This window comes from Somniosus microcephalus, chromosome 11, assembly GCF_052327205.1.
Source record: "Somniosus microcephalus isolate GS21.2 chromosome 11, FLI_Smic_1.0, whole genome shotgun sequence".
In the NCBI taxonomy this organism is placed as follows: Eukaryota; Metazoa; Chordata; class Chondrichthyes; order Squaliformes; family Somniosidae; genus Somniosus; species Somniosus microcephalus.
Genome location: NC_140997.1, coordinates 21,486,348 through 21,511,477, shown reverse-complemented (window position 1 = coordinate 21,511,477; position 25,130 = coordinate 21,486,348). Strand labels below are relative to the sequence as shown.

The 25,130-nt window shown below is 45.0% G+C and overlaps 1 protein-coding gene across 1 annotated transcript in view; it reads left to right on the top strand.

Annotated features, from left to right (window-relative positions):
* Positions 1–324: 324 nt before the first annotated feature.
* arpc1b (actin related protein 2/3 complex, subunit 1B) overlaps positions 325–25,130 on the top strand; it is a 47,359-nt gene continuing 22,553 nt past the window's right edge. The window contains exons 1-3 of the mRNA XM_086000309.1: positions 325–508; positions 5,136–5,215; positions 23,659–23,763. Coding sequence (XP_085856435.1) covers positions 5,152–5,215; positions 23,659–23,763 — 169 coding nt within the window. The 5' untranslated portion in view covers positions 325–508; positions 5,136–5,151. The remainder of the gene's footprint in view (positions 509–5,135; positions 5,216–23,658; positions 23,764–25,130) is intronic.

Here is a 25,130-nt window from a genome sequence, read left to right as displayed (position 1 = left end):
TGAATGGCCTCTGTGCTGTGAGATTCTATTGAACTGGAGGAATGTATAGAACCAAAACGACTTTTAAGATTAACAGGTACTCGCTGAATAAAATGAGAATGTTATATCCATTTTAGTTTGGCTCAACAAGTCTACTGCGGCCCACAGAGGGTTAATCAGTTTTACTACAGCTGGTCTGTAGGCCAGATCTCCTAAGAGCAGCTATTGCAGTTGTATGAAGCAGGGAGGAGACTCGTACAGCCCTGTGCTGCAGTTAGAGCACTCGTGTGCAGGCAGCTGTTGAAAGAGTTCGCCGCCCACATCAGGAAGTGGTCGGATCTCTCCGAGAGGAAGGGGAAGTAGGAGAGGGTTACTCAGTGAATCAGGTTCTCAGCCCTTTTTCCCCCTGCTCTCACAGCTGCACTGCCGTTCATGTTGACGGAACAGAGTCCATGAACCGAGGCAACACCTTTCAAAAAAAGAACATTTAAACTTCTTTTTAACTGCTTCATTGTGCCTTTTTTTACAGGTAAGTTCAATATTTCGATGGTTTTCTTTTAGAAAAAGGGTGGTTAACAACTTGTTTTTGTAAAAAGTTTCTTTCAGTGAAGCCTTTTGGTACTGACTAGGAGGGCAGAGTTTGTAATGGGTGTTTGTAACTGTTTAAACTAAAGCTGTAATTTGTCCCAAGAAATCACCCCAAATTATCTCGGATGAAGGCAACATCTTGCTCACTTATGCCTGGGGAGAGCAGTATATCATGAAGGGGAATATTAGCCAAGTTTATAGGAGCTCTCTGTACGGTTAGTATTATAGGAATCAGATCAGATGGGAGACAACACTTTAATGTAATATGTCCTCCATAAGGTGTCCCCTTAAGCAGGACAGTGTCCTGTAGCAATTCTAAGATGGGCCGAGAACTCTCAATCCTCCGATCCAGAGGAGAAACGATTACCAGCTGACACTTGATAAAAAAAAATTAATTTGTTCTGTTCAATATGCTGCTCTCAGCCACCTGAGAAATATGCCGGTCTTAACTCTTTGTGTGCTGAAGGAAAGATCAGCTCCAGCTGCCAGTTTATACGTTCTAGCAGTGCAATCTTTCATGATTGTGTCATTTTGCATTCAAGTACTTAAGGTTGTAGTTACTTTATTTCTGAGCTCATCTTTTGGAAGATGAAAATTGAGTTTCCGTGCTCAGCAGATGCCTATTTGCTCTGGCATGGAGCATTAGGAAAGGAAGATTAACCAGCACTGTGAACCTGGATAGGATTCCTTTGGAAAATCTGGTGTAAGAGTGGAGTGATGAAGGAGCAAGGAGTGATGTACTGCAACAGGATGTTGTAGAAATGTCTGCTGTGGTCGGCAGAGGGTTGTGTAAGTGGAAAGTATTAGTCAGTGAAGAAACTTTCTGTTCCTAATATGTGTCTCTGTTCAACATTTTGTATATGCTACAGCATCACTTATTAGCACACTTGCCTCTGAGTCAGAAGGTTGTTGGTTCAGGTCCCACCCCAGAGACTTGAGCACAAAATGCAGGCCGGGCTGAGGGAGTGCTGCACTGTTGGAGGTACCATCTTTCGAATGAGATGTTAAACCAAGTCTGCTCTCTGAGGTGGACGTAAAAGATCCATAAAAGGTGCTATTTCGAAGAAGAGCAAGGGAGTTCTTCCCAGTGTCCTGGCCCATATTTATCCTTCAACCAACATCACAAAAAAAATGATCTGGTCATTTATCTTCTTGGTGTTTGTGGGATTTTGCTGTGCACAAATTAGCTCCCACATTTCCTGCATTACAACAGTGACCACACTTTACAGCCAATGAAGTACTTTTTTTTTTTTAAAGTGCTTTGGGATGTCCTGAGGTTGTGAAAGGTGCAATATAAATGCAAGTCTTTTGAAGTAAAATCAGAAAATGGAGATATGCAGTAGGATGATCAGCATCTGGAAGGGAAAGATAAGATAAAGCTGGTGCAATCTGACAGAACACACAGTTGTCCTGATTCAGGATCACAGTCAAGATATTAACCCACCTTTTTTATTTCACAATTTCAGCATTCACGGTTTTGCATTACCTCAGACATAATTAACAGTAGTGGTCATCTTCGATCCATGACAGGATAAATGCTGAGAGTCTGTTTCCCCTGGCTGGAGAATCTAGAACTAGGGGGCATAGCCTCAGGATAAGGGGTCGGCCATTACGGACTGAGATGAGAAATTTCTTCACTCAGAGGGTTGTGAATCTTTGGAATTCTCTACCCCAAATGCTTTGGATGCTCAGTTGTTGAGTATATTCAAGACTGAGATCAGTAGATTTTTGGACTCATGGGGAATCAAGGGATATGGGGATCGGGCAGGAAAGTGGAGTTGAAGTCGAAGATCAGCCATGATCTTATTGAATGGCGGAGCAGGCTTAAGGGGCCGTATGGCCTACTCCTGCTCCTATTTCTTATGTCTACCCTGGCTTGTTCGTTCTGGTATTACTGGCACATTTTTTGTGTGGCCACCATTACAGGCTCCTCCTAGTGTATTATTAGCAAGAAACATGTCGCTGTGTGAGTTTCTGCCCCCTCTCTTCCTTGCACAACCTCAGCTACTGCGTTCTGTGGGCTGTGGGTACGCAGTCAGCCAGTGCAGCTGTAATTCTGATGTCACCAACCCAGATCTGGCATTACCGCTAATCTATTGACAAAACGTCTAATGGTTAATGAGTGCACTCAGTCAATTGAGACACAAGTCTGGGCATCATTTAATTCTGATGGGAATTATTTTTAGCTCCTTAGGGACATTGACACCTGATGTTTTGGGGAGACAGATTTAAACAATGCTCAAACTGAAACCTGTCTCAATGATCTGATTATTAGTTCCAAAACATAATTTTAAAAAGATTTTTAGGTAAGACGAACAAAATCTGTTTTTCTTTCCTAGCAGATAATACAATGGAAAATTACATCTCGGCTTACCTTCCGCAGTTATTTGTGTCTGTGTTTTGGAGGCTGCAGCCTTTCCCTCCTTCCCAAGTTCACTTTCCTTGTTGGGAGGATGTAAAGGCCCCATCAATATACCCATCAATACTCTGTGTTCATCCTTGCAAACTGATCCAAGTAATGCTCAAAGTGCTGAGCGAGGCCCTCAGAGCCTCTCCGCGAGAGAGTTTCGCCTAAGCTGATGGACCCATCTCAGTTCATCGGGAAAAGCCAGAATGCTTTTATAAAAAAAAAATTCCTGGGATCTGGGCGTCGCTGGCAAGGCCGGCATTTATTGCCCATCCCTAATTGCCCTTGAGAAGGTGGTGGTGAGCCGCCGCCTTGAACCGCTGCAGTCCGTGTGGTGAAGATACTCCCACAGTGTTGTTAGGGAGGGAGTTCCAGGATTTTGATGCAGCAACAATGATATATTTCCAAGTCAGTATAGTGAGTGACTTGGAGGGAAATTTGGAGGTGGTGGTGCTCCCAGGCGCCTGTTGCCCATGTCCTAGGTGGTAGAGGTCACGGGTTTGGGAGGTATTGTCGAAGAAGCTGTGGAATTCAAACTCAAACCTTCAGTCAAATATCCAACACTCAGGTGTTGAAGCCATCGAGATAACTGCTTAATTTTTTAATTAAACGTTATCCTATTAAAACAGAGTAGCATTGGATTCAATTTCTGTGAGTTGTGCGCTGATGTAGTTCAACGTGTAGGGTCCATCCTATTGTTTACATAAAACTTTTTTGCTTAATGAGAAAAATGAGGAATTAGGCTTGTACTGGTGGAGTACAGCTGGTATCAAAGAGCTGGCCAACAGTCTCTGTTGGAGAGCAGTAATAATGTGGAATCTGTTATCTGCTAGATATTTGAAATCCAAACCAACTGAGATTTTAGTTCCCAAATTGTTAGGTCAACTTGTTCCAGAGGCTTCTAAAATAGTAACAAATATTGTAAAGTGGGATGATTTTAAGGTACAGAATTTAGGGCTAACCCAGTGGCTTAGCATGTTCCTTCAGGGAGTAGCTGAGCCGTACCTACTGCGATGGTTCCCAGGTTCAAACTAACTGATCTCCGGTACAGTCGGCTGCAGTGCTGCTGGGTTAGGGAGGGGAACATCAGTCAGTATTCCCATTCCTGATCAGTTTCCACTAACTCCTAATGTTGGGTATGGAAAGGATCAATCTCCTCTGTGATGCTCTTCATGGTCGAATACTCGCTGTTCAGGCTCTCGCATGAAGAATGGACATTTGGGCATCAACATGGACCATATCCTCACAAGGAGTCAAAGTCTTGGGGTGGAAAGAAAATTGGTGAGAAAAATATGCATAACAGATATAATATTTTTATATTTGCAGGGCTATGGGGAAAGAGCAGGGGAGTGGGCCTAATTGGAGAGCTCTTTCAAAGAGCCGGCACAGCCACAATGGGCCGAATGGCCTCTTTCTGCAATGCATAATTCTATATAAAAATTAAAGTGAAATGTTAATTTTCAGTGCTTATTCATCTATCCCTGCAAACTAACTATAAATATGAATGAATGGTATCTATAAAAAGCCTGATGTATCTTCTAAAACGAAAGTACTTTTTTCAGGTCGGCTCCCTGTTGGCGGTGAGACTAATGCAGGGTACAGCTGCTAATACAGAGGTCATGGTTAGGATGACAGGTGCAGTAACACTGCAGTTTAGATGCCATTATAAAGGACAAAGATGGTTGTTCAGGTGCCACACCACAAGACCAGACATGTTAGATGCACTGTTGCTGCTGTGGGTTCACCTCTTGCATCCTGTTACACTTGAATTCATCAGCCAAAGTCGCGAATAGCGCTCTTGGGTTCACTGCCTTGTGGAGTTTTACACGTGGCCCATTGGAGGTGTGGATCGCAGGCAGAGGATTGGGCACCCATTTAGGAGTCATGGAAGGAGGGGGGGGAAAATAAGACAACGGATAGTAAATGTTAATGAAAAAGGTCACATATTTGTAGCCAGAAAGCTTCTGAAAAATGTTCAAGAGTGTAGCAAATGGGATGCCCACTTTGAGTTTTATAAGCGGGATATAAATGTATTTTATCTAAAGCTATGAAAAGCCCACCAGTACACGCCACAGTTGTTAAAATAACCAATGATTTCATGCTGCTCTGTCTCTATCAGTGCATGGCCCTGGTGGCTGCTAATTCCCTCCATCTGCTTTAGTTCCAGAAGAACAGCCATGTCTTACCACAGCTTCCTGCTCGAACCAATCAGCTGTCACGCCTGGAATAAAGACCGGACCCGTGAGTATTTAATACACAAATACGCGCAGTTCAAACCATCCTGGCTCCCCAGAAATAAAGTAATTGTAAACAAATGGTGTTCGGTTCAACTGATAAAATCATTGAAGTTGGTTAACAGTCACTGCACATCTCCAGAACTCTATAGTCTCATGCCCAGCACTGTGTGTGGGTTTCCACAGAGAGGATGTGGAAAAAAGAGTTACAGAAAATGTGTTGTAAAAACATAGTGCATTCGCACATGTGGTTAAAGAGGTACTGAGATGGTAGGTAGTTAAAATAATAATGAGTTAAGCTTTGGTGTTGTTTCCCCATAGACTATAAATAATAAGAAATGTGTTAGCACTTGATAAACACGTCACGCCCATTGTGTCTGATCCCTTTTGGCTGTGAACAGAGGGCGATAAATAACAGAGACACAGGCAGGGAAAAATTGGGCCGTGCCCTCTTTGAAGCGCTAACTTCGCTAGGGCGCTACTTTTAGCGCCCCAAAATTCAATGGTAACGCCCCGCGCAGGAGGCGGGGCGCTACTGGAAGAGCTCCCACTCCCTCTTGGGGCGCTCCAGCCCAATATCACGGCCCCAGCTGGGCCACCAGGGATCGGGGTGCCGGCTGCCGAATCACGGCCGGCACCCCGCAGGAAGGGCAGGTGCTGGCCGCCCAGCACCTCCCCTTTAAATATCGCCGCACGTATGTCCCCCTGACCGTCTGACATGGCGTCCGGCGGTACATCGGGGGTGCGACCGAAGTTTGCGAGTGGGGCCCTGCGCACGGTGATGATGTCATCGCCTGGGGCGCTACCGGCTACTGCCGCCGCTAACCTCTGGGGGCACTAACGGGAGGCGCAAAGCAACCGAATTTTGCCCCCAGTGTTTTTAAACACACAGTCCTGCAAAGAAAGTCAGGTCCAGCAAAGGTTGCAAAGTCAGTCACGTTTTAAACAGAAAGCTGCAAGGGCAAGCTTTGGCCGCGGTCAGAAAGCTGATGCAGGAGGTTTGTTTTGTTTTGTTTAAGTCAAGTAAAACTGCTCTGATGTGGTGTTGCACAGCGTGTTCGATATTTTGTATTGTCACGCCAAAAACAAGTTGCGCTGATTGAACTAAGTGAGTCTGATTATAACTGTCGCTCTGTAACTTTGCGTGTTGTGAAATAAAACAGCTTAGCCATTTCATATCTGGCTTGGTCTGACCAAGTGTTTGCTCAGTCTGCCTTTGAAAAATTTAAAGACGTTCACGTGCGAAAGACACAAATATCCAATTCAGTTCACAAGAACACAAAGGCAAAATACTGCGGATGCTGGAAATCTGAACAGAAAATGCTGGAAATACTCAGCAGGTCAGGCAGCACCTGTTCAACGTGAGCTCTGTTTCTCTCTCCACAGATGCTGCCTGACCTGCGGAGTATTTCCAGCATTTTCTGTTTACATCATAAGAATACATTATTGTTATACCCGGGTATAACAATAATCAGACAGTTAGATGTTGGGCAGTATGGGCACGGACCTAAACATAAGACATTCAGATCACTTACGGGAGCGACTAGCGTTACTACACCCAAGAGAATATCTAAGGCATGAACTTAAACTTATAACAGTGGGACTTAATGTGACTTGTCTCATTAGGCAAATGTATAACTTAGAGCTGTTGTCACTAGATCTGCTCCCTTCAGGCATTGAGCATAAATGAGCTCCTAACCCCAGAATAGCCATTGTAGGCCGTTTGATCGCTCTGTTTGATAAATAGCGTGCTCATTGGCTAACTGCTGTACGCTCCAATATAACCGAGAACAGTAATGACTAATCAAAGATGTCCTCATGAGATTGTAGCTGACTAGTCAATCCAAGTGCCTTGAAGTTGGAGAGTTACATACTATAGTGCAGCAGCTTGCAAAATTTTCAACGGCCTGCTTTGTTCGATCACTGGAGACATTATTTGACAAGTCCTAACAAAAAGAGCCTTATGGAGGAAGCCAGTATAATTCACAGACCTAGGAATGTATGCGTTTAGCTAAAATTCATTGAAGCAGCCTGCGCACTGATGTAAAATCCAGATGGGCAAAAGCACGAGAGAAAGATTACAGAGCTTCAGTGAATCAAATGCAGACGGATCAAGGATCACTTTGGCACTCAATGCTAAATGGGATTTTTAATCTTTGTCCCCTGTCCTATGTATCCTCAAACTGTGCTTTCTGTTCGACCAGTGTGACTTATTTCAGCAGTTGCTCAGGCCCCTAAATCTTTTACCTTTTCCAGTCCACAACACTGCTGCCCTTTGACAGCATCCCATCTCATTGAGTGCAGCGAGAGCCATCGCATTTCTATTGCGCTGTGGTGAAGGGAACCTCACACAAACCCCAGGCAATTTTCCTGGTGAGGAGGGTGAAAGATTCCATGTTGCTTTTCAAACATTTACGGTGAACTTTTTTCATAGAAAAAAAAAACACTTTTATACAAAGGTGTATTCCATTTTCTTTTTAAATGAAAAAAAATCACCTCAAAATAATTTCAAAGAGAGATGAAACCCATCAAAGAAACATCATCAAAGCCCTCTACATTGAGCTCTCGTCCCTCTGGTCTTATTCTGCACATTCAATCATTTCTATTCAAATTTACAACCTTTTTTCCTTCAGCGATGTTGGGGCTTGTCTGGAAGCAGACTGCTGTTCAGCTTGTTGAGTGGCACTGGTATGCTGAAGGATTGCTCAGACAATTACTGAAGTATTCGTTCTAGCCCAGGCTTGTATGGTCATGCAGTGCTGTTTCACAATAACAAATACATACAAGGTAGTTTGGGCATGTTCAGATGGAGTTCATTTAAAGTTGCAGAGTGTCCCTCCTTTTCTCTCTACCCCATTTTGGTTTTTTGCAAGTGTTTTACATTCTTGCCGCTCACTTTAGGTCTTCCCAAAGGCCATTCACAATTTGACAACCGAGAGAGCACACAGCTGACTTCTTCATAGAATCATAGAATGGTTACAGCACAGAAGGAGGACATTCGGCCCGTCGAGCCTGTGCCGGCTCTCTGCAGGAGCACTTCAGCTAGTCCCACTCCCCCGCCCTTTCTCCGTAGCCCTGCAAATTGTTTTCTTTCAGGTACTTATCTAATTCCCTTTTGGAAGCCACGATTGAGCCTGCCTCCACCACCCTTTCAGGCAGTGCATTCCAAATCCTAACCACTCGCTGCGTAAAAAAGTTTTTCCTCTTGTCGCCTTTGGTTCTTCTGCCAATCACCTTAAATCTGTGTCCTCTGGTTCTCGACCCTTCCGCCAATGGGAACAGTTTCTCTCTATCTACTCTGTCTAGATCCCTCATGATTTTGAACACCTCTATCAAATCGCCTCTCGACCTTCTCTGCTCTAAGGCGAACAACCCCAGTTTCTCCAGTCTATCCACGTAACTGAAGTCCCTCATCCCTGGAACCATTCTTGGAAATCATTTCTGTATCCTCTCTAAGGCCTTCACATCCTTCCTAAAGTGCAGTGCCCAGAATTGGACACAATACTCCAGTTATGGCCAAACATATAAGGGTTGGTCGTATTCCTGGTTTCATCACATGACCTCCTGCACCCAACAGCCAGTAAAGAGCCCAGTACAACAACCCTTTATTCCCTCTCTCCAATATTTATATAACTATTAAATTAAAGCATTCAAAGAAAATGAAAAAAACACTTTTTTTAATGTCTCTGATGTTTCTCCCGGGTGTTGCTCGCTGCAATTCCTGGAGACTCCAGGGCAATCCTGGAGAGTTGGCAACCCTACTTCAGATGCCTCTGCCAAGTATGTCAGCCCATTGCAGGTAGACGCAGTGGCTTGAGATGCCTCACCTGCCTATTTTGCCGTGGCCCCTCCCACCCTTCCTCAACAGCTTGGCAGAGATTAACTGTGTAGGAAATTCTAGGAGCAAATCCGCAGGCTTCCATTCCTTCCGTCAGAAACCGGTGCTTTTTGTTTTGTTACATCAGTATCAAATTATAAGTAGGCATAATTCTCAACTAATATGCCGAGATTGACCCCAAAAAGTATTGTATGGATGTGGGGTGGAATAATGCTGGGTTATAATAGCATGTAAAGATGTTAGCGCGTTGATATGAAATGCCTCACTTAGCTGTTGTCTATTAATGAGAAGTTAACCTGTTGGAAATAACTAAAGAATGAAAAAGAACTTACATTTCTATGGTGCCTTCCGTGACCTCAGGACATCCCAAAGCGCTTTACAGATAATTAAGTACTTTTTGATGTGTAGTCATTGATGTAATGTAGGAAACACAGCAACCAATTTGCACACAGCAAGGTCCCACAAAAGCAATGAGATAATGACCAGATCATCTGTTTTAGTGATGTTGATTGAGAGATATATATTGGCCAGGACACCGGGGATAACTCCCCTGCTCTTCTTCAAAATAGTGCCGTGGGATCTTTTACGTGCACCTGAGAGAGCAGACGGGGCCTCGGTTTAATGTCTCATCTGAAATACGGCACCTCTGACAGTGCAGTGCTGAAGTGCCGGCCTAGATTGTGTGCTCAAGGTTAACATCTTGTCGGATTTGCAGTCAAAAGAATTTCACATGAACACATTAATGTGTTTGAATGCTAATATCACAGCACGACTTCACCTCAATAGTCTAGGGAGGCACATCCTGTTGGATGTTTTTCAAATGTTATGAACTATGCACTTGATAGACTCTCGCACTTAATATAATAAGTGAAAAAAAGTGTGGGGAGAGGGACAAAATCCAATATTACAAAGGATACTGGGTGTTGCTGCCGCGTTTGACCCCAAAAAGTGTTTTGTGGATGTGGGGTGAAATTTGAGGTGCTGGAGGACTGAAGCCAATGTAGTTCAGGGAGGGCAGGGGTGATGGGCGAGCGGGACTTGCTGTGCAAAAGGATATGGGTGTTGGGTTTATATAGGATATTTTCATATATCCATATTGCCCTTATTTGGAGATATTGTAAACAATATTATATATTGTCATACATCCTTTACCTCCTAATACAAGTTTGAGGAAGCCGAAACGACGCGATGTCAGGTTAATACACTTTTTATTTATTGAATCAATGAGATACAACCGTGCCTACAGGTCAAAAGTACATTGTTAGCTGTAAAGTGCAAGTCGTTCGTTCTTCTGCAGAGAGCGGGTTGCAGCCGTTGAGAGAATGTAGGGGAACTTTTGTTTCTGCAGAAACCGCAGAATGATGACATACGGTGGCAGGGCCAAAGCTTGTGGCTGCCTGGCCAGGGTAGAGGAAGCTGCAGAGCCAGATCCCTGCTAGCGTAACGCACAGTCTGGTTTGCTGAGATGAGACAATTATTTTTACTTTTGTTAAAGCTTCAAACGGAATGGAAAAGTCTTAGTGTGACATTTAAAAGGTGCCTAAGTTTTACTTTTCACACCAGTTTTCTACCCTTTTCACACCAGTTTTCTACCCTATCATCTGTCCTCGATTTTAAAATTCTTATCCCTGTTTTCAAATTGCTCCAAGGTCTCGTCCCTCCCTATCTCTGTAACTTCCTCCAGCCCTACAACCCACTGAGATCTCTGCACTCTTGCAATTCTGGCCTCTTGCGCATCCCCGAATTTAATCACTCCACCATTGGTGGCCGTGCCTTCAGCTGTCTCGGCCCCAAGCTCTGAAATTCCCTCCCTAAACCTCTCCGCCTCACTACACCTCTCCTCCTTTAAGATGCTCTTTAAAACCTACCTCTTTGACAGATCTTTTGGTAATCTGCCCTAATATCTCCTTATGTGGCTCGGCGTCAAATTTTGTTTGATGACGCACCTTGGGATGTTTTACTACATTTAAAGGCGCTATATAAATACTAGTTGTTGTTCTTGTCCTCTCTCAAAGGGATTGAAACTCACGAGCAGAAGGCACTTTCTGGTACCTCGCCTGAGTGTGAGCCAAGACAGCAGGGGTGCTGGGGGAGAGGGACCATCACAGCCGAGCTCAATCCAATCTTCACCCAATGTCCACTTATCCACACTTCCAGCTGGAGTCAATGGAGGGCATTCAGGAGCAGGAACTCTAACTGATCTTTTTAAAACGGGAGCAGGGTGGCTAAAGCTAGTGGCCCTGGTGCCTCTGGCTGAGGTTGGTTTGTTTAAGAAAGAAAGAACTTGCATTTATATAGCGCCTTTCATGACCTCAGGCCCTCTTAAAACGCTTAACAGCCTATGAAGTACTATTTGGAGTGGAGTCTGTTGTGGGAAACGCGGCAGCCAATTTGCGCACAGCAAGCTCCCACAAACAGCAATGTGATGATGACCAGATAATCTGTTCAGTGATGTTGGTTGAGGGATAAATGTTGGTCAGGGCACCGGGGAGAAATCCCCTGCTCTTCTTTGAAATAGTGGCCGTGGGATCTTTTGGGGGGAAAATCAGTTGCTTGCGCCTCCTGTTAGCGCCTTAAGAGGGCGCTAATGGGGCGCAAAGCAACTAGCGTCCGTGCGAGGCGATGTTTGCGCCGCTCGCGAAATTAACTAGACATTTTGCAGCGGCACTAAACACTACCGCCACAATCTCCTGTGCCGACAGATTGTGACGTCAGTCGAGTGCACAACGCCCCGTTAGCGCCTCGGACTGGATATTGAGTGGCGCCCCCTGCCTTACCGCCTGCCGCTAGCAACGACAGGTTCAGGGGAGCGTTATGCTGTCAGAAAGGGACTGGGGGAGCGCTGTTTAAAGGCGACCGCTTCCTGCCTTTTTTTGTCGGTGACATTTTTGCACCACGCATTCTGAGAGAGAGACTTCTGGAGAGATTCAACGCTGTGTGAAGGAGTTTTGAGTACTGAGCAGCATTTTGCAGGTTTATTTTGATTTTCCCTTCCTTGCTTTGCCAGCGCTCTGAGGTAGCGCCTCGCTCCTCGGCCTTTGCGCCTTAAGACAGGTGTGAAGCGCCTGATTTAGCGCTCCAATCACCTCCAGGGGTGATAAAAGCCAAGTTTGCTGCCGGAGGCGATAATTAGCGCCAGGCGCTAAACTTTGCGCACGGCCGATAATGGCGCCCCAAACGGGGCGATACTGAATTTTTCCACCTGAGAGGACAGACAGGGCCTCAGTTTAACATCTCATCCAAATCTAGCACAGACTGTGGATCAAACCTCGGACCTTGCTGCTCCGTATGGCTCAGCTACCCATTGCCTCAGCCAGCCAAGCATTGGGGAAGCCTTGCAGGAAGTTTAAAGGTTTACAGCCTGTTAATTAATGTTTCTGACCTGTTCAGTGGGCATATTGCGTGAAGATTTGTGTAGCTGTTGAGTTAGATTTGATTAGTATATTTTGGCAACTCGCCAATTATTTCACAAATTTGATTTTTTTTTCTTGGAGGGCTAGTAGTCCAAAAATCTGGTTAAAAGTGGCAGAAACTACACCCACGGTTTTATATTGTATCAAAAACGCCTTGGTAGACGTTTTAATATCTCAAGACGGATAAATGATTAGGAGCGCAGGGCACAAAAGGTGTTTGCAATAAAAGGCAGTGCAGTGATTACTGCAGCTACAAATGCTGTTCAAAGAAAGGCTTTGTCAAGTAGTGATTGCAAAATCTTTCCGTAGTCAAAACATTAGTAGGAGGAGGCAAGGGGGCCCATGCTGGAATTTGAATGTTTTAAAAAGTATATATTTTTTTCTAGTGCTGTTGTAGCTGGTTTTCTCTCTGAATTGGGTTGTGCAGAACCTCTTAGCAATTCAGAATGTTACAAAGCCATCACAGAATTTTGGACACACTTTTATTACCAGTACACTTGGGTGTTAGCCCTGGCTCAGTTAGTAGCACTCTTGAGTCTGAAATTCGTGGGTTCAAGCCCCACTCCAGAGACTTGAGCACATAATCTAGACTAACACTCCAGCGCAGTACTGAGGGAGCGCTGCACTGTCAGAGGTGCCGTCCTTCGGATGAGACGCTAAACAAAGATCCCATCTGCCCTCCCGGGTGGATATAACAGATCCCGTGGCAGTATTTTGAAGAAGAGCAGGACAGGTTCTCCTCAAACAACATCACTAAAACAGATTATCTGGTCATTACTTCATTGCTGTTTGTGGGATCATCATGCTGCCACATTTCCTACATTACAACGGTGACTGCACTTCAAAAGTACTTCATTAAGAACGTGCTACGGTTATGCAAGGTGCTGTATAAATACAAGTTCTTTCTTTCTAGGATGCCAAGTCTCCCAGCCCAGCATCCAATTGCATTTTGGACATTCCTTATGTTTTAATCTCTGCTACCCTGCCTAGCAGATTATTCTAAACATTTTAATAATCTATCTGTTTTATCCACATTAACAGCAGCAAAACAGAATCCTGTGGAATGAGTCCATATTAAGTTGCCAGCATAAATACCAGGTCACCTGAAAATGATGTTGATTTCATGCCAACACGGTGTTTTAAAATTCACTTGGCACTAGTTGACAATAGTTCTGGTTCATAACCACAAGTAAAATGTAACCTGGCTTCCAAAAGCAGCTATACCCAACTTCATTTTCTTTGTGATTAACGGCCTCGCTCTTTGCTGTTTCATCTTTGGTCAAGCTCGTGTTCCTGTTTCTGTGCTGAAGCTGGTTGCCCTTATTTGGAAATAAGATTGACCCGAAGTTCCAGTTCTGCTTCCTATAGCTGACTGTTCACAATTATATTGTTCCTACGGCTTCATTGTATTACTACTGGCTGGGTGTGACACACTGAACAGGTATTAGAAGGCAAAGTGGTTGATAAATGGCCCCAGCCACTGTATTTCTGACTTGGGCTGAAGGCCAGCAGGGAACGAACGTACATCTAGGCCAATAACTGGAAACATCAGGGCCTAGAAATTCAGTTTGGGCCCGCCAGCTGGTTTGCGCCCAAAAGTTAGCGCTGGGCGGGGAGCCATTTGCGACTGTCAGAAATTCAGTTTTTGCACCCCAAGTCGGAACCGGGCGCTATTCCAGGGTGTGGCCGCCCCCGCTTGGGGCGCTGAAACTGAATTTCAGCGCTGTAGGCGCCGCTGCGCCACCCGATGCGGTGCGGCAGGCTGCGGTACTGCAGGCCTCCTCCTTCTCTTAAGGTGGAGGTGCCTGCAACGGGGAGATCGCCGCTGGATTGTGCCGGCAAATGAGCCCGGCACCACGGAGAAGTGCCGGGCTCGCGGAAAGCAGCCGGCAATGCCGCGGGGGGGGTGGTGGAGGAGGCCGGGGAAGGAGGTGCGGGCAGGCGGCTGCCAAAAAAGCGGCCGGCCGCACCTCCACCTTTATGCGCCCCACTAAGGCTGCAGTAAGGCCCTGGTCTCCGGATGTAAGTAGCGGCCGCCACGGAGAAGGCGGCGGCAACTGAATATGGGATTCGGGGCGGAACCGGGGCACTGCGCACACCGATGACGTCATCGGTGCCAGCGCAGCGCTACCGGCTACCGCCGCCATTACCGCAGCGCTGAATATCAGCGCGAACTCCTCTATTGGCGCAAAAGCCCTCTTTGGGTGAAAACTGGGCGCAAAGCCAACCGAATTTCTAGGCCCAGGTCACAAGTCCAAGCTGACCCTCAACAACAGACATCAAGCAAACAGATGGAGTCAGTTTTCATCGCAAAAAAATGGATTTTGTAATAAAATGATAGTGGACATCAATTTGATGAATTTCATTATTCCACTTTACTAGATTAAATTGAGGAAAAAATAAAGGAAATGATATACAGAATCACACAGATAAGTGCAGATCAGGAAGCTATTCATTCTACCTAGCTCAAACTTCCATAGGAACCTACGGCCCCCTCATCACAGCATTTAATTCCCTCTTGAATTATTCCAGAGGTTTTGGCCTCCACTACCCTACCCAGAAGGCATGACTGCATGAAGAAATACTTCCTGAAATTAGCCCTGAACTTCCCTTTATCAGTTTGTACCTGTGTCCTGCAGTGTGATTTAACCTAAAATGGCAGAGGTCGCGATTTTAACACCAAGCGGAGCGGGGGTGAGTGCGAAATGCACTCGCTGGCCTCGCTTTCAGGTCCGAAGTATTATAACTCCCGGCCCTCATTTAAATGCTACTGGTCCACTTCCTGCCTGGGAGTGGCGGGGAGATCAGGCAGGCCTTGGCCACCTGCCAGCTTCCAGCTAAGTGGTGGGGAGGGGTCTTTGGGAGGGTCTCACGGGAGAGGAGTCCGGGGCAGGGGAGGCCGAGGACTTGCCTTGTCGGGGGCAGAGGAGACCTCCTGGCCCCACAATGGAAAGTTTTACATTTACCGTGGAAGACCTCTTCTATCTGCAGAGGCTTCCCCGCTCAGGCCCCAATTAAAATGCAATTGGGGTTATATTAATGTAATAGGACCCCGATTTGCACAAATTTATGAAGCCCCTGCCTGTTTTAAGTGGGCACCACATCCGTCTGCAGGTTACAATTGGAAATGGGGCAGAAGGGTCACATTCCAAGCAGGTAAGTAAACTGCTCGTTTTTTTAACTGCCCAGTTTTGGCCAGACAAGTAGGGTTAAAACCGCTGCCATGTTCTCAATTGACCTTTATTTATTCTGCTATTGTACCTATCTCAGGACGGTCCCCTCTTATTCCCCGACTTTCAAGGCTGAGAGTCAATGCTTTTCTCCATAATTTGGGATCAGCCACATCACCCTTCTCTGCATTGCCTCCGAGGCCTTGGCTGTTTCCCTTGTATCTCGGAGACCAGGACTGGACGCAGTACTCGAGGTGGAGATACACTCCAGTCATTTCATAGAATACAAATGTCAGTATAGGACACAATTTGGCCCTTTACCGAGTTAACACGCTAAAGGAAGAGATTAGTGAAAGTAAATGTTAGGTCCCTTAGAGGCAGAGACAGGAGAAATTATAATGGGGAATAAGGAAATGGCAGAGACGTTAAACAAATATTTTGTGACTGTCTTCGTAGTAGAAGATGCAAAGAACATACCAGAAATTGTGGGGAACCAAGGGTCTAATGAGAGTGAGGAACTTAAAGTAATTAATATTAGTAAAGAAAAAGTACTGGAAAAAATATTGGGACTAAAGGTCAACAAATCCCCTGGACCTGATGGCCTACACCCTAGATTTTTAAAAGAGGTGGCTGCACAGATAGTGGCTGCATTGGTTTTGATCTTGCAGAATTCCCTAGATTCTAGAACAGTCCCCATGGATTGGAAGGTAGCAAATGTAACCTCGCTATTCAAGAAAGGAGGGAGAGAGAAAACGGAATTATAGGCCAGTTAGCCTGACATCAGTAGTCGGGAAAATGCTAGAATCTATTATTAAGGATGTGGTAACAGGGCACTTAGAAAATCACAATATGATTAGGCAGAGTCAACACGGTTTTATGAAAGGGAAATCATGTTTGACAAATTTATTAGAGTTTCTTTAGGGTGTAACTTGCAGGGTAGATAAGGGGGAACCAGTGGATGTAGCATATTTGGATTTTCAGAAGGCATTCGATAAGGTGCCACACAAGAGGTTGTTACACAAGATTAGGGCTCATGGGATTGGAGGTAATATATTAGCATGGATTGAGGATTGGTTAACGGACAGAAAACAGAGAGTAGGAATAAATGGGTCATTTTTGGGATGGCAGGGTGTAATTAGTGGAGTGCCGCAAGGATCAGTGCTTGGGCCTCAGCTATTTAAAATCTATATCAATGACTCAGATGAGGGGACCAAGCGTAATATGTCCAAGTTTGCTGACGATACAAAGCTAGGTGGGAAAGTAAACTGTGAGGATGCAAAGAGATATAGACTGGTTAAGTGATTGGGAAAGAATGTGGCAGATGGAGTATAATGTGGGGAAGTGCGAAATTATCCACTTTGGTATGAAGAATGGAAAAGCAGAATATTTTTTGAAAGGTGAGAGACTAGTAATTGTTGGTATTCAGAGGGATTTGGGGGGTTCTTGTACACAAATCACAGAAAGTTAACATGCAGGTACAGCAAGCTATTAGGAAGGCAAGTGGTATGTTAGTCTTTATTGCAAGGCATTTGGAGTATAAGTGTAAGGAAGTCTTGCTGCAATTATATCGGACTTTGGTGAGGCCACACTTGGAGTACTGTGTACAGTTTTGGTCTCCATACCTAAGGAAGGATATACTTGCCTTAGAGGGGTGCAACAAAGGTTCAATACATTGATTCCTGGGATGAGAGGGCCGTCCTATGAGAGGAGATTGAGTAGAATGGGCCTATATCCTCTGGAGGTGAGAAGAACGAGAGGTGATCTCATTGAAACGTATAAAGTTCTTGGAGGGCTTGACAGGGTAGATGCTGAGCGGTTGTTTCCCCTGGCTGGAGAGTCTAGAACCAGGGGCCACAGTCTCAGGATAAGGGGTTGGCCATTTAGGACTGAGATGAGGAGGAATTTCTTCACTCAGAGGGTTGTGAATCTTTGGAATTCTCTACCCCAGAGGGCTGTGGATGCTCAGTCGATGAGTATATTCAAGACTGAGATCGATAGATTTTTGGGCACCAAGGGATATGGGGATTGGCGGGAAAGTGGAGTTAATGTAGAAGTTTAGCCGCGATCTTCTTGAATGGCAGAGCAGGCGCGATGGGTCATATGGCATATTCCTGCTCCTATTTCTTATGTTGTAACACTCACCAGAAACTCAATTTGGCTAAGATTGAGGAGCGGATGTTCTAAGAGCTGACTGTTCTTGTCTCAGCAAGTTTGTACAATGTGTGGTGTTACAAAGTTTGAACTCTAGGATTCCACTACGTGTATTGGTAGTGTGATTCAAACCGTTATTGCAACAGCAATGTGCATTTATTTGACACTTCTCAATTGGAGGAAGACGTGTCGGAGTGCTGTGCAATAAGGAGGAATGGGACACGATGCAAGGGGAGAGGGCAGAGGAATGGAGAGGCGAATGAGGAACTGAAAGGCATGGGTAGGAGAAGAGGGTTTTTTAAAGCAGGGAGAGAAGCAACGAGGCGGTGGGGGTGGGGGGCAGCTGGGTAGAGAACTATAATGGCCGAACGAGCGATGGAGGAGAAACCTGGTGCTAAGAGGAGCTGGGAGTGCGTGCACAGACATGCGGCAGGAGCAGATCACTTCGATAAGATAGGACACAGCCACGGCGAGATTTGAAAACAAAGCTAAGAAGTCTGAAATCAATATATCAGGGCAAAGGGAGTAGGTGAAGTTAATGTAAAAGGAGTGAATAATGAATGAGGATGTGACATAGATTCAGTCTGCTGATTAAGTCATGGATGTCTCTTTTGATTCTTATAATCCAGTGTTAAATTAGATACTAGTGTATTAAATCTCAGTCTCGATAGTTAATTCCTTCAAGCGAGAGGCAGACCTATTTTTGGCTGGGGCGGAGATCACCTCTTGGAGAAGGTAGGTACGCCAGGGAATTCAGGGCCAGTTTGATCTCCTGGACTAGTTTCGATCGCCTAGATGAGTCGGTGAGGAATTTCCCAGATTTTTTTCTCCCCAAATTGGCCTTTTTTTTTTTCGCGCCTCCCAGGAGATCACATGGTTTCGGGTGGGGTGGAGAGTGTATATTGCGATACACAATTGTGTGCGACAGGCTGGATGGACCAGTGTGTCTTTACCTGTCCGTCATTGCTTGTATGTTCGTAACTGGTTAATGCCATCACTACCTATTTTGTTATATTTACAAACTATGCATTATTGTGTGTTTTTTAAATCTCCCCGTCCCCATTTTCTCCCCGTATCTCCTAAAAATAGTGACTCATTCCATGGCTCCTCCTGCCCTCCAATGTTTTGGCCAAATGGCCATTCTTCATCTGTGAGTCCAGGCAGTGAGCGGTGGGGGGGTCATGGGTCAAGTGATCAGGAGTAGTAACCCTCCTTAAACCAATGACGCTGCGGCCAATGTAGTGTCACCACTGTCGCCCATCTTCATATCCGCTAAATCGGGAATCGTACTCTGGATAAAAACAAAATATGTTGGAAATACACAGCAAGTCTATCAGCACTTGTAAAGAGAAAACTTGGGTTAAGATTTGGGGTGTAGATGCTTTGTCAGAAGTTGGGATCCTCCTGGTGTTTATGGCTGTCACACAGCAGATGGTGCATGTACTCAGTCATTGAAAACGCTGCCGTTTACAATCAGTCCGAATTGCTATTTCTCAAAATTATGTGATGACTTTGTAAAAATATTGTGAGCATTTCGAGAATATTAAATTTTAATTTTTGAGCTCCCTGAAACTGCTGTTTGAAATTGCTCCATGTACCAAATAAAGCGACGTTACGGTGTTAACCCCAAGCAGTAGTAAATGTGTATTGTACCCCAGTGAATGTGCAGGGCAATTTGTCGGCATTTTAGTCTACAAGGGCTGGTGGGGGCAATTTTTATATCTCTTTTACACTGGTGTGTTTAATAACTAAGGGTTCAGACTGGAACCCTGAACAACTAGTGTGGCTTTGTACCATTACGGTCTCTGAGTAATCACAGTCAAGAAATTCACAAAAAGATCTATTTTCCCCAGCAATTTTCTCCCCTCCCCTCTGTTATCATAGGCATTGGATCCTTGCCATGGGACGGTTCCAAAGCACTGAGAACTCTCGCATATCTTGTCTAAGTTAGTGGTTCTCAAACTGGGGTCCACAGACCCCCGCGGGCCTGTAGAGACTTTCCAAGGGGTCTGCGATCGGAGGTAATTTCAAGCTTGCTCCTCCTTATAAAACCAACACTGATTCAGTCCTTGACAATTATTCTCGCCCGCCTCATCACAGAGCCCACAGCCCTCGCTCACTTTGCAACAAGCGCTCCCTGCCGGTCGAGCCGATTCCTCTCCCTGGCGCCGCGACCCCTGTGCCACCCTCCCGACAGGTGATCAGAGCGCCGCCTGCGGGGTCTTTCAGACGCGTACCTGAACGTGTTCACGCAAACTCGTACAATCCCACAGTGCAGCTGTTACAGAACATGGCGGTGGGACAGTGCGGCGGTGAGTCAGGCTTCCAGCAGCATCCCAGCATGTGCGCGGGTGCTCGCGCCCTCACTCGCTCAGCTTGGCCAGCCTGCTGACAGCTTTAAAAATTGTCCAGCTCTAAGTGGCTAATTAGTGGCCATCTGTTGCTGCGGAGTGAGTGCCCAGAATTGGTGTGAGAAGCAGACACACCCATCTCACTGATATCTGTAAGTAAATACCTGTTTTCTTAAAAGAATTATTAAAACACACTTTACATGCAGCACTTTCATATTATGAGTATTACATAGTATAATAATTTAGATGGGGGGCCCGTGCTTACTAATCAATTTGAAAAGGGGTCTTTCAACCAAAAAAGTTCGAGAACCACTGGTCTAAGTGGCCAATCTTCATGAGAGCCTTGGCAACGAATGTTGGCAAGTTATTCAACCACAGCTGTCTTCACCTGATGTTATCCGATCATACGGAAAAGCCGGGCAGGAAAAGACCAGCTGGTCCATCAAGCCTGCCCCCTCACTCATGATGGCTGGAGCATTGTGACTACCCTCCCCCTCCCCCGCAGCCATGTCATCTCCTGGTAGATTCGAAAAAGCTGGGAAAAGCCCAGGACCAAGAAGGGGGAAAAAAACCTGGAAAACTCCTCTCTGACAAACACCTTCACTTCATTCCCAGCATGTGTCGCTGGATAGCGATTGGCTCCAGGAACTTTGGCTGATTTCACCCCCCCACCCCGTCCCTAACCCATTGGAAGTGAGGCCAGTTGTTCGGCTACCAATGCCCTGCCTTGGGTCAGTTTTATTTTCAAGAAATTTGATGAGAAAATAACACTTAAGCACTGCAGAAATCACTACAGATTTTTCCACAGTATAAGATGTTGGTACAAATAGTTGGAATTGCTGTAAGATGTTTTTTAACTGTCTCTGTTAGGGTCTGTAGAATAAAGTGAAAGCACAACATTTTTAAACTCTAATATTCCAAATGAATCTTATCTAACTCGTAAATAATCATTTGACGTCCTTAGGGATGTTGGGGTCAAATACATCAACATCTTGCCCAGGTCAAAGGTCATTTGCTAAAATGGAGGATGTTGCAACTTGGCTGTTGATCGCCTCTGACCCTTTCCATGCATGGCAAGGAAGTGCCTCCTGCTCCCAGTGAATTAGAAGATTCCTGGATATTCACACATTCAGAGTCCCACTTGGGAGGCGGTGATCAACTAAATACCATTTTGGATAATGCAGTGTAGTCTGGATCCAGATGTCCATGTGTAGATGTTCCTTGCAAGACACTTCACCAGATCTGTAAACAGTGTGGTTCCCGATAACCTAATCGGTGACGACATTGCCACCAGAAATCTTTGATGTTTAATAACAAATATGTTGCATGTGCAGTAACATAAACAGACTCTCTTAGCCAACGTGCTGGACTTTGAAGAGGCTTTTTGGGAAGGTTATTGCAGGATTTGAACCTGCCCCCCAACTCTCCAATATAGGGACATCACCCCTTTAAAATAATTGCGTTTATTTGCAGTTTGAGGATGATTTATGAAGTATGCAAAATGCATCCCACACTATCGACCAAAAGGCCATGCTTGCATTATTTAGCACCTGCTGCTCCCCTAGCTCCTTCAGAAGCCTTGATAGTGGATGCTGAACACATTTGAGCCAGCTTTCATATAAAATCATCCTCTCCAAGTGTGGTGAATGGACTGCTTTACAAATATGCAAAGTAATGGCCTGCACAGCACATTATGTATCTTAAAAACTCAGAAAGCATTGATGCCTTGCCAGAGAAAAGGTTAATCCAACCTTGCGTAAGCCTTGGCATAAAAATATCAAGTGACAGCATTTGAAGAGGAAGTTGTCTGACTGAATAGGCAGAGTTTTTATGCTTGAGAATGATGTTTCCTCTTCTTAAGGGTGAAATCTTATCTGCAAGTGCTGTGCACAGGAGATTGAACAACAGGAAGTGAAGCACACAAAACCCACATCCCTCTGCTAAGAGTTAAAGGCATGTAATTCCTCTTTTGCCCAAAAGTGGGGGAGTGCCTGATTTCCTCAGTAGTTAATGACATCGAACGAACACCAGGCTTTGAAACATTTGATTTGTTTAGCGGGTCCTTAATAACAGAGAAAATGGCCATTTGTCGTTCGAAGGGAATTTTATCCGTCACCCTTTCCAATCCCCTCGGAGCCCTGAGTCTTTCTCCTCTCCAAAATATCTTGCTGCCCGGCTATTAATAGCCAGCATTTCCTAAGAAATAAATAGTTTTTTTTCCTGCATGTGTGTAGTTTATTAAGGACACTGGAAAGAGCCCAGCAAATTTGTTGAAATGTTCAAAACTGCAAAGAGATAGGGTTGCCAACCCCCCAGGATTGCCCTGGAGTCTCCAGGAATTAAAGATGAATCCCCGCCCCCCCCCCCCCCCCGGGCACTGCTGTGATCAACCCAGGAGAAAAATCATTGGGGAATTGTGCATGGTTTTTTTTCCCCTTTATTTGAACACTTTTGTTTATTAGTTGTAAAATATTGCAGACGACGGGGGGAAAAATGCTGTTTGACTGGGCGGGGCAGTTGGTGGTGGGAGGTCATGCGATATAACCTCCAGGACTATGTCCAACCAGAGTTGGCAACCCTACACCGAGGTCGTCGTTGTTTTGCACTCCCTTGAATGCTCCCCTCTGGTGTTTTAATCTTTTTACCATTTGTTGTTTAGTTTCATTTGCATTGGTTCCCTAGATCTATAAAAGAAAGAAAGACTTGCATTTATATAGCACCTTTCACGACCACCGGAAGTCTCAAAGCGCTTTACAGCCAATGAAGTACTTTTAAAGTGTAGTCACTGTTGTAATGTGGGAAACGCAGCAGCCAATTTGCGCACAGCAAGGTCCCACAAACAGCAATGTCATAATGACCAGATAATCTGTTTTTGTTATGTTGGTTGAGGGATAAATATTGGCCAGGACATCGAGGAGAAATAGTGCCATGGGATCTTTTATGTCCGCCTGAGAGAGCAAACGGGGCCTTGGTTTTAACGTCTCATCTGAAAGACAGCACCTCAGACAGTGCAGCGCTCCCTCGGCACTGCACTGGAGTGTCAGCCTAGCTATATGTGCTCAAGTCCCTGGAGTGGGACTTGAACCCACAACCTTCTGACTCAGAGGCGAGAGAGTGCTACCAGCTGAGCCACAGCTGACACTGTGCAGTGCAGTAAAATAAGCAAAGCAAGACCTGTCAGCTCACTGCCCCACCATTACCACATTCCTCACCATTACCCTATTCCTCATTCCCACTGCTATTAAGGACATTCCACTCAACAAGCCAGGCCCTTTTTGATAGATTAACCACCTTTGGCTGATGTCCCTCATGTCCCTCAATCCCTTCTCCAGAAACAGATTTAATTACCTCTCGAACCCATGTTACGGTCTCCTTCCATGGCCTTCCCTGCTAACTTGCTACCCTTTGCGTAAAAAAAAAATCCCTTCTCACTCCTAACTTCCTGGTTTTGAACTCTTCACGTAATGGTTCCTGAATTCTTTTTCTGGCCTAGTCACATGGTTTACATTTTCTAATTGCTTCCTCAGAAATTGCGCTCTGTCCCAACAACCATGAGGTTCACATTTACAAGAAAGAGGGGTCCAAGTGGAACAGGATTCACGAGCTGAAGGAGCATAGTGGACATGTGACAGGTGAGACACACTACGTTACTCTGTTGTATGCCTAGTAGTGCAAGAGGTCTGTGTTCATATACACTCCCTGTGTTCAGGGCAGACACGCATCTTAATGGCTCATCACTGATGAAGTCTCAACACAGGCCAACTAGCAGATGGCTTTCTTGAAGCTGCAATGACTTAAAAATATCTATTAAAATAAATTATTATAGTATATATTAGAGAATAAGAAAGAAACAGTATTCCATCTATACAGCGCCTTTCACAACCTCTGGATATCCCAAAGCTATTCAAAGCCAATGATTTACTTTTGAAGTGTAGTCACTGTTGTAATGTAGGAAAATTAGCAAATATCAAAATAAAAAATATTATTAAACAATTATCTCAAGTCTGCCAATGTCCACAGGATTCTGTTCCACAGTCCTACCTACTCCAAGCTTTAATTTAGATAATTTCCATCAGTATTTTTAAATCGTTAATGCCAGCATATATACACAACAGGCTTACTCCAATATAATACATACCTAGTATATAATATATATACCACAGATATACTGCAACATAATATATACATAGGTATACTCCAGTATAATATACATTGTACACTCCAATGTAGTACACATATGGCAGAGATATTCCAGTATAACATAAGAATATAAGAAATAGGATCCTGCTCCGCCATTCAATAAGATCATGGCATATCTTCAACCTCAACTCTACTTTCCCGCCCAATCTCCATAACCCTTGATTCTCCTAGAGTCTAAAAATCTATCTATTTCAGCCTTGAATATACTCAACAATTCAGCATCCACAGTCCTCTGGGGTGGAGAATTCCAAAGATTCGCAACCCTCTGAGTAAAGAAATTCCTCCTCTTCTCAAAACGTCCGACCCCTTACTCTGAGACTATGCCCCCTAGTTCTAGACTCTCCAGCCAGGGGAAAAAACCTCTTAGCATCGACACTGTCAATCCCCCTCAGAATCTTATATGTTTCAATGAGGTCACCTACCAAATACACAGTATATGCTCATAACATAGAAGATAGGAGCAGGAGTAGGCCATTCGGCCCTTCGAGCCTGCTCCGCCATTCAATGAGATCATGGCTGATCATCCAAATTCAGTACCCTGTCCCTGCTTTCTCCCCATATCCCTTGATCCCTTCAGCCTCAAGAAATATATCCAACTCTTTCTTGAATATATTTAATGAACTGGCCTCCACCGCCCTCTGTGGCAGAGAATTCCACAGGTTCACCACTCTCTGGGTGAAGAAATTCCTCCTCATTTCAGTCCTAAATGGCTTACCCCTTATCCTTAGACTATGACCCCTGGTTCTGGACTCCCCAGCCATCAGAAACATCCTTCCTGCATCTAGTCTGTCCAGACCTG